Source organism: Anguilla anguilla, chromosome 16, assembly GCF_013347855.1.
Source record: "Anguilla anguilla isolate fAngAng1 chromosome 16, fAngAng1.pri, whole genome shotgun sequence".
NCBI classification, from domain to species: domain Eukaryota; kingdom Metazoa; phylum Chordata; class Actinopteri; order Anguilliformes; family Anguillidae; genus Anguilla; species Anguilla anguilla.
Window position 1 is genome coordinate 34217110 of NC_049216.1, and position 13835 is coordinate 34230944.

The 13835-nt window shown below is 44.5% G+C and overlaps 2 protein-coding genes and 1 long non-coding RNA gene across 5 annotated transcripts in view; 2 read left to right on the forward strand and 1 right to left on the reverse strand.

Moving 5' to 3' along the window:
- The window catches only part of ush1c (Usher syndrome 1C), a 45460-nt gene extending 42239 nt beyond the window's left edge, over positions 1 to 3221 (forward strand). Inside the window, exon 22 of the mRNA XM_035396038.1 lies at positions 1998 to 3221. Coding sequence (XP_035251929.1) covers positions 1998 to 2010 — 13 coding nt within the window. The 3' untranslated portion in view covers positions 2011 to 3221. The remainder of the gene's footprint in view (positions 1 to 1997) is intronic.
- Positions 106 to 10344, reverse strand: LOC118215348. The gene is made up of 3 exons (XR_004762808.1): positions 10217 to 10344; positions 7481 to 8585; positions 106 to 2027 (listed from the first exon to the last, which is right to left on the reverse strand). It is a non-coding gene; the product is annotated as an uncharacterized LOC118215348 (long non-coding RNA).
- Positions 4854 to 13835, forward strand: part of abcc8 (ATP-binding cassette, sub-family C (CFTR/MRP), member 8) — a 98921-nt gene continuing 89939 nt past the window's right edge. For all 3 annotated transcript variants that reach the window (XM_035396035.1, XM_035396036.1, XM_035396037.1), the window contains exons 1-2: positions 4854 to 5631; positions 10406 to 10568. In XM_035396035.1, the coding sequence (XP_035251926.1) occupies positions 5611 to 5631; positions 10406 to 10568 (184 nt within the window). In that variant the 5' untranslated portion in view covers positions 4854 to 5610. The remainder of the gene's footprint in view (positions 5632 to 10405; positions 10569 to 13835) is intronic.

A 13835-nucleotide genomic window follows, 5' to 3' on the forward strand; every position in this document is an offset into this window, starting at 1 on the left:
TGATATAATTTCAGATCATTCTAAATTCATGTGGGTATTTTTAGGGGGGGGGGGCTTTGGGGGGGGGGGTTGGCAGTGTCAACAGTTTCCCAGGTCCTCCCTGCCCCCCCAGTTTGACGATGAGTGAACGAGCAGTAATGTGGTGAACCTGTCGTCTGTTTAGCCCCAAGTCTCCCTCAGTCAGCCCCCCTGCAAACAGACGGGTCTTTGAAGGCAGTGCCTCTGTATACAGACAAGGCTACCTGCTCCAGCTGTAGCTGCCTGAGGGTAACTGACCCCTGACCCCTGAACCCTTGACCCCTGGCATGAGACGCTGCAGAGGAAGCATGTCCCAGTATGCACACGCATGTGACAGACTCCGCCCACCAGGAACAACCACAGCTGCCGGAATCCTGGAGTTATTAACACGCGAATGGTCTGAATTCTGTCTGTTCGCGTAGCTGTTTGTCCTTGAATTGTCCTTGAAGACTTGCCGTACTGTGGTTTGCCTTGTTTGCATTGCAGTTTGTCTAAAATTTAAAATGAACGTTACTTTTTAAAATCAGTTACGCAAAGTCTCCAAAGTCAGACTTGGTGTGTCCCCCCCATTTTTTTGTTTCTCGAAAGCAAAAGTAAAGGAATATAAATTGAATTAATCTAGGTTTCATTTGGCACTGAAAAGTTTCCATTTCTAGATTTATTCTGTTGACTGCTAAATTGACAGACATGGATTTCAGTTTTGCAAATGGATCTTTTGTCTGAACATTATTAAATTAAGTGTAGTCTGCAGAGGGATGGGGCATCTTAATAAAGCTCATAATGGTTTGAAGTATTTGTATATATTTATAGCTTTCCTTTGTTGTTTCAATCTTACATTAGGTCATCCTTACAGTACTTTACAGATATTGCCTAGACATGAATTACAGCATGGTTTGCTTAGACATTAATTTTGAAAGATCTAGGGCAGAATGGATTGAGACACGTACACCAAAAAGGCATTAAAAACCCAGTGTAGTTTTTTAAATATCAGAAAACCACAGTATGGATCGTAGCGCAAATTCTGCGGTTGTTGGTTTCAGCTCTACATGATCGAGTGTTACAGTGATGACGTCTTTGCGGAGGCCATCATGGAAGTTTTTTTCCGCCATGGGTTCCCTCGACAGATTTTCTTGTTGAAGCTGATTGGCTGCAGCAGAGCTGTTTCCACCTTCGAACGGTGGCTCTGATTGGTCTCTGATGAGGCACTGTTACATGCTGTGACTCATACAGGTGGATTTCAGTCACTGATGAGATTCAGTCTCATCGTGTGTCGCTGCCCAGGCTTCTCATCTTAAAGGGCTCCTCAGTCTCTTACCTAAAACCATGTTAAATCATCAGTTTTATTTATTTATTATTATAATTATGATGATAATTATTGTTGTTGTTTTGAAATGAATAGAAACTTTTTTACATGCAAAACATTAACTCAGTGGCCGTTACAAGACTTGCGTATATATAAAATGCTTGGTATGGCCTGGCCAGCCAAACATATTCCCCGGGTTTTCTAATCTTAAAGGTGCCCTTTAAGTCTTTAACTCTTGGTTCTGTGTTATTTTCTTGTTCTATAGCACTACGATACTTTTGCCACTCAGATATCCTGGCTGAATTGACTACATAAAGATATAATAAGAATAATCTGGAAACGTAAGCATAATTGAACTGAGCTGAATATAGCAAACCCAAGGTAGAATGACAAGTAAGATGTTGTATGTTTCAAAATCATATGCTCTACGTGTCAATGATTCCAGGTATTGTTTGGCAGTATGGTATGTTTGTGTGCACAAAAATTCCATTCTACATTCAGAAATGCTCACAAAATCACAGAATAATTCTCTTTGTTCACAGAGAGAGAATAAAAATGCCCTGTACTTTCAGAAGCGTGGTGTGCCTTTGTCTCACTGCTCGTGAAGTAGAGAGAGAGAGAGACATTGGAAGCGACCTTGAATAACCCCACTGTTTGTTCCTCTTTTTCCCTGCAGGACGTTCTTCTGAGGCTCTCCCCTGGGCACCTGCCATGGAGACGATGTTCAATGAGGAGCACCGTTTTCAGTCACCACATTCATGTTGCTTTTTAAAAAAAAAATTAATTAAAATTTTAAAATTTTATTTTTTCAAAATGGGTCCAGATAAGGTCGGTATGTACACGATGATGCCACCTGCAGAGAACTCTGTTAGACGTGTTTGGAGATTTTTCTCCAAGATGGCGGCCTGCACGATGGCAGTGGTTTGAAGACCAGCCTAACACGTGCAATCGCTAGTCTGTGCGCTGACAAGGCTACCTGCTTCAGCTGTAACTGACCCCTGACCCCTGACCTGTGACCTCTAACCCTATACTGCTAGCATGAGAACACTACAGAAGGAGCCTGTGCTCCGTTATACATCACATGCATGCGACCGTCTCCACCCACCAAGGAATGACACGGCCGCCAAAATCGCCAAAATCCTGGAGGATTAAAACGCAAGGGACCTGGATCGTATCCAAACGCATCGCTATTTGTGCTTACATTTGAACCAGCATGCAGTATGTGAGGGCTAGTTTTGTGCCTGGAGTGATCTGTCTGTGGCATGGTGGCATGTATGAAAACGTTGCGCCCGTTCCCCTCTCCTTGGTAATGAGTTTGTCCTGCGTCGCGGGGCGCTGCTGGAGGGGGGAAGTAGAGTTTGGGCCGAACGCCTCGTCTGTGTAACACTGCCTGGCTGGACCGCCTGGTGGTCAGCTTTTCTCTCTTTTGCCAAAATGAATCAGCGCATAAATAACCAGTCCTCGCATTTCTTCACTTTCTATTTCCAGTGTGTGGCATTTGCATATGTTGATATTGTAAAAAAAAAAAATTTAAATAAAAAAACATTTTTTAATTTAAAAAAATCAGTAAATCCACAAACATTTAATTGCCATTTTTTGATAACGAGGGATTTATTTTTAAAAGACAATAATCACAAGGCTGGAACAATTTCCTTTAAAATGAATCTCAGTGATTCCCAAAGGCTAAACTGGTCTCACACATGATTTCTCTGTAATTTTGAAATATGTTAGAAGTCTTATGCACTTGATTCAGAAATCTTCTAGTGGTGTAATTACTGTAGCCCTGTTATGTCTGATTGTTTATGGATGCTTTTGCACCCTGTATCACGTTACTGATTTTCAGTGACAAAGGGATTAATTAGTGCACTCAGAATCAATAAAGACGTGCAAGGACTGAAAAGGTGCAGTTGCCTTTGTTGTGTTGCCAGAAACCTGTGTCTTTCTAGTCATCACCAATGTTGCTAATCGTCATTGCATGATCAGTCTTCATTTGTGTGCTGCAGTGTAATTGCAATTAGGCTGAATAGGATTGGGAAGATATTTAATTAGTATGCTATTTGATTTGATTGTTTGTGACGTTATGACATTGTGTATTGCTTTTAATATAAATTTATCGTCCAACATGGGGCTGTACGCATCCAATTCCCAACCTGATTTGGAATGTCCAATCATCTGCAACTGCGACAGCTGCGTTCTCGCGGACGCCCCACGCCGATTCTGGAGAGTGTAGACGTCCGCAGTTCTCCTCCTTAACACATGGTATCTCCGGATAGCTACTTCTTTTAACGCCGCTGACTACAGTAAGCTCGTGCAGTAATGAACCTGAGGAAGGCCATGCGGATTAAGCACGAAGTTCACGGGTGACCAATCGATTAGCGGTCGTCGCTAGATAGCGGTGAATCTCGCACGCGTAACCAACTGACCTCTCCCATTCTCCTAAACCAGTGGTAACCAGCCCTGTTCCTGGAGATCTACCGTCCTGTGGGTTTTCACTCGAACCATAAACCAGACCTCATTCAACAGCTAATTAATGTCTGCATTGAGCTGCAAATTAGTAGAGCCCGGTGTGCCAAATTAGGTTTGATATGAAAACCTACTAAATGGTAGATATCCAGGAACAGGGTTGGTTACTACTGACCAATACAATGTGCAACGCACGCAGTAACGATCAGCCGTGAAGCTAATCCAAGCACCTCAGTGACAAGCGTGTGGTAAAACTATATTGCAGTCCATCCCTTCAACATTTTTCCTTCGCTATGAATATGAAATACATTTCATTATTGCATGTTTTATTCAGGTCTGGTTGTTTAATAGTCCACAATTACCCTGAAATATCTAATCTAGAAATAGAAAAATATTCGTTTTTTGTCTGTGCAGAACCAATGCTATACGTTCTACATATAAGTTTACGTCAAGCCAAATGTCGAATTGTTCCTGATTCTTGTGTTTTTATTTATCTGAAAGTATCACTTTAACCATATTATATTTTATGCATTTAGCTGCCGTGAGTTTATTGTGTACCGGTTACACTGAAATAATTTATCAAACGTCTAATCTCATTGTATGATTTACGCCTTCATGCTGTAAAACGACGTTGGTGTATTGCGCATGGCTGTCTGGGGGATACAGGTCTCTTGGGGCGCGGGATTCACATTTAGGTTAAGGGATGTTTTTGGCTGGTTGCCACGGCAAAAATGAAAACCCGTCCAAACCACAGCTGGAGGGTTTTCTGAATTTGAACACCTCGGATTGGACAACGTTGCATTGCAATGGATCGCCAACAGGGGGAAGTGGTGCTCCTCTAACTATTACAGTGATGTGAATGTCCGTTATGTACTTGGGTATATAACTGTCATTGTATTCACCTGTGCCCGATGTATTTCGGTGTGAGTTTTATTTTTAGGTTTAGGAACCATGTTTAATACTGTTCGCTTATATTAAATAGCTAGCTTTCATACGTCAAAATATTGCATCGTGCGGTAGTCACGAATATTTGTATGTTTAGATTTTTAAAAAAGCAGTCCAGGCAAATAACTGTTTCATTCATATTGTCATATTTGCATGGCCGATAAGTAACTTTATAATCAACAGTATGGTTATGAAATTATGTCAGTTAAACTATTAATGTGTATGGATTCGATACGAATGCATTTGAATGGATGGATGTGTATTATTTTAGATGATTATGTAATGCAGAATTTCGTCCACTGGCGCCGAATATAGGTTTCGAATGTACTGTCATACGTGATAATCATGTGTCCGGGCATTACGTCGAACTGTAAACTGAGAGCTTCATGCCAACGCTGGGTTTCAAAACCACGAAGTGGGTCGTTTCCAATTCTTCCTGCGCTCAATTTCGTTTCAGCACCATGGCCAGTTCTACCAAGAGCAAATGGGGAGGATCTTAAAGGTTCAAGGAACCATCGATTATTCCCGACTGTTTAAACTATTTTTTGTTCGTGTGTGCGTGCCTGCGTGCTCAACATCAGGTTAAAATGATGTACTCGCAAAAAAAATTGTCTTTATAGCGAACCCGCCTTCCGTATCGGCGTGGATTAATTTTTCTCTTTGAACACTTCTGACACAAATTGAAAATAATATATCTGTTATAATATATGTCCGTTGTAGTCCCGCAGTAACTGTAAGGGAAAACGATGCGAAACGCTTCTTGTAGTTCACAACATTGATTCTGCGCTGAAAGAGTGTGGCGCTCAAATGGGGAGACTACAGCCATACTTGGAGTAGTTTATGAACGTTATTGTGGCAACGTCAGGCGTCTGGAAATCAAGATGCTACAACGATACAAACCGGTAGGTGCCTCCATTTTAAATGTTTATTTCCACGTGGCTGGTGCCGCTGCTTGATGATTGATTTACAATGTGGGGTTCTGGTTCGTCGTGGCTTATTGATCGTAGCCGTTGAACGACTGCGGCTGTGAAAATGGAAATGGGTCATTTGGAATGTAACGTTTATACATTTTGTGAACGGTCACTCACTTTTCGTAAATTTCTTGTACAAGTGGTTGATTCTTCTGTCTTTCCTCTTTCTCGTGAATTACGTTTTGACACGGAAGCTTTTGAAAAGCAGTCATATCTAAGAGTTGCAACAATACATCACATAGGCTACAATGTATCGTGAATAAAGCATAGGCCAAGGCTCAATGGTTTATTATTATTTTTAGTAGTAGTAGTTGTTGTTGTTGTAGTTCTAGTAGAAGCAGTTGTGGTATTTTTTTTTTTTTGGTTGAGGCATCAAAGTCATATCTTTTCTTCTTTCCCGGATAATAGTCAACTTTTACTTTCGCAGTTCTGGTTTAAAATGAAGGTTTCAATGCCTTGTTGTAAACTATTCTTTTTTCATTTTATTAATGTTTTAAATTTTATGATGTGCGAAAATTTTATGATGTTTTTTTTCTTTGATCTCGGAAGTCTTTAAAATTCACAATACAAATTGGCACTGTAATTGTGTTCTTTTTCGGTCTACTACCCTACATGTTGGTTGAGGGTTGTGGGTGATGGATCATTAAAGGAGGTGAATAAAATCCAAGTCTAAGGTCCAGGCCTACGACCCAGAGCATCACCTCAAAGCCTGAAATCCATTTCATTATCGTATCCCACTGCATCGCGGGAACGCTATCGGATCGATTCTCATCCATTAAACATGTATATTTCAGTGGGAAAACATGATTCAATTATCTTTATTCTTCTATGATTTTGGATGAAGTCCTACTGAGAACAAAAGGAAATACGCATTATATATATATATATATGTATATATATATATATATATGTATGTGTGTGTGTGTGTGTGTCTAAAATGTAATGTGCAATTATATATAGGTGTCCCATACTTTCGTGCCATATAGTCTATCAAAGCTGACCGCGTACTCCATGCAATCTCGCCTTGCTATGTGAGTTATTGAAAAATAATGGTAATCTCGTATTTCAGTTGTCACTGGTTATTATATACTGGCTGCCCTTTCTCGCCGTTTACTGTGCTGTTGTCAGCTGTTTGTGATCCGTGCGTGCGCGCCAGAGCTTGCTCGCCTACATTAGCGCGCGCCTGCGTGCGTGTGTGCGTGCGTGCGTGCTCGTTGCTTACTAGAAAGCTTCACTTTAATGCGACGCACCGAGGCGTTTCTGAAGATTTTTTTTTTTCGGGCTTCAGTTCCCCACAATCCCTTCGACATCACCATGGAGACCGGCCTGCGAGCGCGCCATTTAGTTCGTTCTCTGACCGGAGGGCATGCTTTGCCCTGGTCGCGCGGCTATACTCAAATTAGCATTAAATGTGTAGTCGCTGAAGCATGACAACGTGACATGGAGTCAGCAGTGTGGCATAGTCCATAGTCCTGGGTGATTCAGGTTTCTGCAGCTCCGGCAGGTTTGATTTAAGGTGTGAGGCCCTCACTGTGCACCTCAGCTTGGTACTTAATCCAGACGACATCAGACAGTGTCCGTCTGGATGATATATCCTTATAGATCACACAAGCGGTGCAAGACATCCTGAACAAGTGCACCTCATTATAAAATAGTTAATAATAATGATAACAATCAAACCAACACCTAAGGTGCTGAAAAAGACCACTAAGACAGAAAACAAGAAAACGAACGGTGGTACTCAATTTTGGTCATGGTTGTAACTCAGCACTTAGCTCACCTGGCTTCTGGGCTTCTTGGCCTGAAACTGGCACACCCTCTGCCCAAAGACTTCTGGCACACCCTCTGCCCAAAGACTTTTGGCACACCCTCTGCCCAAAGACTTCTGGCACACCCTCTGCCCAGGCCCAGGACTGCGGAACAGCAGTCTAACGGACACCTCTGAAAACTGGCCGGGTGAATGTAGGGAGCTTGGTGGCTCTCATTATGAAGAGGTTTTCACCTGCTGTCAGACACAAAAGCAGACAGCCAGGGTCCAGCTTCTTTATTAGACAACTTGTAAAGTGTCTTAGTATGTTTTGTTTTGCCTTAATTTGTTATGTAAGTTTTGTTGTGTAAGTACTGTAGTTATTTCATCTAATTATGTGGCCACCTGGCCATCTATGCTGCAGCACACTGAAGAGAATCAGCCCACAAATGTGGGCCCATCTGCTAGATTTGGTTGGCCACGCCCAATTTTGCACCTCTGTGACCATCACCCTGCAGTCCCCTGCCCAGCAGCTGCAGCTGGACTCCATACAAAGTGGGCGGTGCTGTCCTGAAGCAGGCATTTAATTGGCCAGCCCTGAACTTTGACCCCTCTCTCTAATCTGAGTGAAACTGAGGTCATTGAGAGAGGGTTTTTTTATTCTGGCGACTGGGTGGGCACCAGATCTGGGTCAGTAAAATTCCGACAGATGGCAGATGTTTCTCAGTTCTCTCTTCTGTCTTCATGAATATTCTGAACCATGATTCATAGGGTTTGGTTAGTAACATGACGAATCAAAAATTTTCTCAGGCATCTGCTGGAGTTTTGCCAATTCTTTTCGGGCATAAATAGCATTGCCAAAAAGTTTCTCATACATAATTGACCCAGGTCTCTTTAAATGCCCTTGTGTAAGCTAATTAAGGAGACGTGTTATTTAAAGGTTTTAGTGCTGTTTTTGTGCTGAGTGCTGCTGTAATTCTATCCTCAAAAGCCTTATCACGTCCTCATTAAATGTGTGGGTAAAAAAAGCCCTGGGTGGGCGATCTTTTCAAGGGCATTAATCTGTAATCCCAGGGCAGTGGATCCCACAGCATCAATACTCCACCTGGGCGCCAGTTTGCTGACGTACAGGAAGTTCCTGGAAGAGGAGGAAAAGACATTTGTTAGGGGTGTGTGGCAATGTCACCCCACCTTCTATGGTACATTCCAAACCCTAAGGGTGCTCTGTGGTGGGATGTGGGGGTCACGCTGGAAGTGAGACCTTGTATGGTTCACTGGCATGCGATTCCATGCCTGTAGCATGCATGCCTGTGTCCACCTGCCTAGACCTACAACCCTGTGGCATGCGTGGGTCGCATGTCATGTACTGTGCGATGGACACCATACCTGGACGGGAGGGTCTTTGGGCGGGGGGGGGGCTTTCTATGTTCTCCTGCAGTTGTGCTCATCACATGACATGAAACACACACACTGTGTCATTGCGCCATTGTGTCGGTGTGTCAGATCAGCACTGTCGACCATTTACAGTGTAAGATCGCAAATATGTCGTTAGAATGTTCTTAGCTGAACATTCTAACGCTGATGTCACAATCGCTGCTGGTAAAGGAAAGCCGTGGAGTTCTAGAACACTTGGAATTTAAAAAAGAAAAACATTCCACGAAAACCTACTCAAAGGGCTAATTTGCCATTTTAAATCTCAGTGTGCCAAGTTTTCAAATGACCTAATTTTCTCTCTGGCTATGAAGCTGTGTGAATCGCAGCTCAGAGCTTCATTTATATTTGATAAGCCCCCAAAGTCTGTCCATTTATTTATGCACATCACCGTCAGGTTTTCTACAGTATGTGGTTCACTTGCCGTTCATTCACGTCCTGCTCAAAGTCAGAAGTGAAACCGATTTCTATATTTACCCAGTTCTGCTTCGATTTCTGTATTTACCCAGTTCTCCTCTGTGCATGAAGCACAATAATAATTTCACATGTATTGCACGTTTCTCTCTCTCTTGCTCTCCCTCCCTCTTCTCTCCTCTCCTTTCCTCTCTCTCTCTCAATCTCTTGCACTTCTCTTCTCTCCTCTCCTCTCTCGCTCTCTCTTTATGACGTGAGAGACCACCGCTACAGTCACATACCCACAGAGAGCAGACGCTCCTCTTTCTCTCTCTCTCTCTCACTCTCTCTCTCTCTCTCTCTCTCGCTCAGCCACCTCCAGCAGGTCTGCCTGCGCTGTTTGTTTCCTGCAAGGACACATCGCATCGTTTCGATAAGCCGGCACGGATAACCCACTCTCCTGCTCTCTCTCTCTCTCTCTCACACACACACACACACACACCTCCATCCCGTCTGCGCAAGGTCACCTCTGGAGTCTCGCTGCGCGCTGAGGGCTCGGAATAGAATGCGTACCTGAGGAACGGGAGGCAGCTCGTGCTTACCCCTCTGCGTTTGTGTGTGTGTGCGTGCGTGTGTGCGTGTGTGTGTGCGCGCGCGTTGCTCTAAACGGAGGTCGGAGCACTTTGGGAAAAGGATGCCGGTGAGAGGGGGTGGGGACATGCGATGCGGGCGTTCCTCCGCACCCCAAATTCTGCTTAGACAGCACAAGAAGAGGAAGGGCAGCTACACCCCCACTGGACTGTGACCGGCTCACCCCACACCTCACACCCGCACCCGCACACGCACACGCACGCGTACACACACACACACGCGCGCGCACACATGCATGGTCAACGCCACCGGCATCACCACGGCAACGATGTAAAGAAGAGAGGGATTACTCACTGAGGATGAGAGTGACGTTCTGAGGACGCTTTTCTTTTTTCTCCTCTTTTGTTTTATGCCTCCTCTCTCTCCTCCGTGTCCTCCTCCTCCCCCTCCTCTTCCTCCTCTCTCTCCGCGTCTTCGCCTCCACCTGCCCGCCGCCGCCGCCGCCCCCCCCCCTCACCACACCCCCCCTCCCGGGCCGGACAGAGCCCCAGCTCCAGGATGTCCTTGGCGTTCTGCGGCAACGAGAACGGCTCGGCGGCGTACAACGTGGACGGCGGCGTGCTGAACAACGGCTGCTTCCTGGACGCGCTCACCGTCGTGCCCCATGTGTTCCTGCTCTTCATCACCTTCCCCATCCTCTTCATCGGTGAGTCACAGCCGGCCTGCCGGGGGGTGCGGCCGCGCCTCCCCCCCCCCCCCCCCCCCCCCCTCGCCCCCCCCCCCCCCCCTACGAACGCCCTTAGGACAGCCCAGCCTGTGAACAGTGGGAAGGAGGCTTAAGGGACAATCTGGGCCAAAATAGAAATTTGAAGTGTTTTAACTCTTTCAGTGCCGGTCACATCTGGGTACACAAGCTCTGCTGATCCCTGCCTGTTTATCAAGGAATGGATTTTTACTAAACTGAAGATGTACAATAACGTAAATCTGAATCCTGTTCAGAATGTCAGTGAAAACAAATACAAAGCATGTTTCTTAAAAAAAAAAAACTTGGCCATTTGTAGGCATTGTATTAGTGTCTAAAGAGCAGTGGTGTTATGTATAAGGTCCTTTGACCTCGGCCTGGTTTCCTGGTGTTTTTGTGGTTGTACTCCAGGCGCAGATGCTTTTTTGATTTAGTACTTTCCAAACAATGAACATAAAGAAATTCTTTTGCATTAGCTGAAATAGTGAAGTACCTACACAGGGTCCGCCCGGGTTGCTCAGGACGTGATGACGCGATGCTGCTGCGACAAGATTAAAAATGACACGGCAGAGCTGTCTCTAACTGCTCTTAATGTTGGATAAAAATAAACCCGGTTTACAGTCGTAGGTTCAAAGCGCACGTGCGCGTTTCTAATTAAGAGACGGTTTTAACTGTCGGCCTCTATAGGCTCTGCGTGGAGCTTGGCAGCCGAGGAATGTGTGGTGAGACTCTTAGCGTTTTGAGGGGTGTCTAATCAATGTGGGGAATGACACCACGACTGTGGGGAGGTGGGGGGGGGGGGGCGGATGTGTTTTTATTTTTGACGAACAACTGTGACCTTCGCGTCAGAATTCGCAGAGCAGAGGTTGAAGCTATCATGGTCTGCGGGGTTGTGTTACTGCCCTGTTCTTCTCTGACCCGGCCGTGGACCTCCTGGTCGTGTTGTCTGTTCGGCAGCCGGGTCGTTACTAACTGAGCCCTCCTCGCTAGCGGGAACGTCGCTAATACGGTGGCCCTGATACGGCACAGCCAGGATGTGACTGGGACTAGCTGTGTGTGCTCAGAGCTGGTATCAGTGTTTTGTTTTAGAAAGAGCCTGGATGTGCTGGGTAGTGTAATGGGTAAGGAGCTGGGCTTGTAACCTAAAGGTCGCCGGGTCGATTCCCTGGCAGGACACTGCCGTTGTACCCTTGAGCAACGTACTTCACCTGCATTGCTTCAGTATACATCCAGCTGTATAAATGGATGCAATGTAAATGCTGTGTAACAAGTTGTATAAGTCACTGTGGATAAGAGCGTCTGCTAAATGCCTGTAATTAAATATCAGCAGTGGATGTGCACTTATGCACATTTCAGTTTTGTGTACGCCCGTAGAAACTGTCATTAACAGAATGAAGTAGGTTAAGTTTACAGGCAGAAGCTAAGAAAGTGGCGCAGGTCCTTCACTTCTCATCAAGTAAACTGGCTGACAGATCTGGTGTGACAGTGACAAGCATTAGAGCTACTGTTTATTTAAAGCTCCCAGATTTCCCACTCACTGCAGTGTATGGCATACTGCCTGATATAGGCTATTCTTGGTGAAAATGCACTTTGCATATGCAGGTTTAGGCCATAGGCATATACAGACGGGTGACAAATTAAAGGAAAAACCAACATAAAGTGTCTTAGTAAACTGTTTGGTGAGCTTCAATGCGCCTTGGCGTAGATTCTACAAGACTCTGGAACTCTACTAGAGGGATGGAACACTAATTTTTCCAAAAGATATTCACTCATTTGGTGTTTTAATGACGGAGGTGGACTGCACTGTCTAACACGTCGGTCCAAAATCATAAAAAATTACATCATTTTCATACTGCTCAAACCATTCAGTGACCCCTCGTGCCCTGTGGATGAGAAGAGATCACTTCAGGATAGAATGTTTCATCACAGGATAAAGGTGATCACTCAGAATAACTTTGTATTGATTTGCAGTGACCCTTCCCTCTAAGGGGACAAGTGGACCCAAACCATGCCAGGAAAATGCCCCCACAGCATAACAGAGCCACTGGACCCCCTCACTGTAGGGGTCAAGCGTTCAGGCCTGTACCATTCTCTTGGTGTACGCCACACATGCACTTGCCCGCTTGTCGAGAATATGGTGTGGGATGACCATATCACTATTGTCCACATCTCTGTAGACCAGTGCCTTTTTTGCACCACTGAACTCTCAAATGTGCATTCATCTTTGTAATGAGAACTTCATGCAATGCAATCCTACTATAATATATTATAATATAATATGTAGCTGACGATGGACTGTTTGTGCTGACAGTCTGATCACGTCTTGCATTGACATTCTTAGTCACCAGTGGAAAATTGCTCTTCTGTTTTTCCTTACGCACTAATGCACGAGCATCACAGCCATCGAATATGCACTTTCAACACAATTCCCACCCTACTTACTGATGTCTTTCCTATAGATCTAAATACAGATTTCACTTTAGTCAGTGTTCCTATTGAAACACTGGCCAGTTGAGCAGTCTTTGTGACTGAAGCTCCTGCCATCTGTGCCCCAATAATGTACCCTCTTTCAGAGTCACTTAGATCTTTTCCTCTTGCCATCTTGATCCAAATTTTTATACAGAGCATGATAGGAGTAATTACTCAATTGTATCATGCAGTACACTTGTATGGAATCATCTGCATTTGTTATGTATCTCCTCTCATTTTTCCAGGTTTTTCCTTTAATTTGTCACCTGTCTGTAGTGCAAAGGTAGTTGATCAGATATGCATTGTTCTACCAGAGTGGGTTTTTTTTTTTTTTTGCATGTCTGTGACTAAGGTGAGCCATGTCTGTTGAGTAAATGAGATTAGGATTTCTTTCAAATGTAAATGATTTACTTCCGAAGCAAAATAAGTCATGAGGGCTTTAAATCAGATGGAGTTTCCGGTCCATTCCACTGATCGGAAATGAGGTCTTAATCCTCACTGGAACATCTATTCATTTCATCATTTCATATATAGCACACTGAAACAGACACGCATAAACCTGTTAGGCCGTGGTCCGAGAGAGAGAGAGAGAGAGAGAGAGAGAGAGAGAGAGAGCATGGCTGTCTCTCTGTCTGCTTTGTGTTCTGTCTGTCTGCCTGTATGTCTGTCTGTCTGTCTACACTGTCTGTCATCGGTCTGACTGTCTGCTGCTTTATCTGTCTGACTGTCTGCTGCTTTATCTGTCTGTCAGTCTGTCTGCTG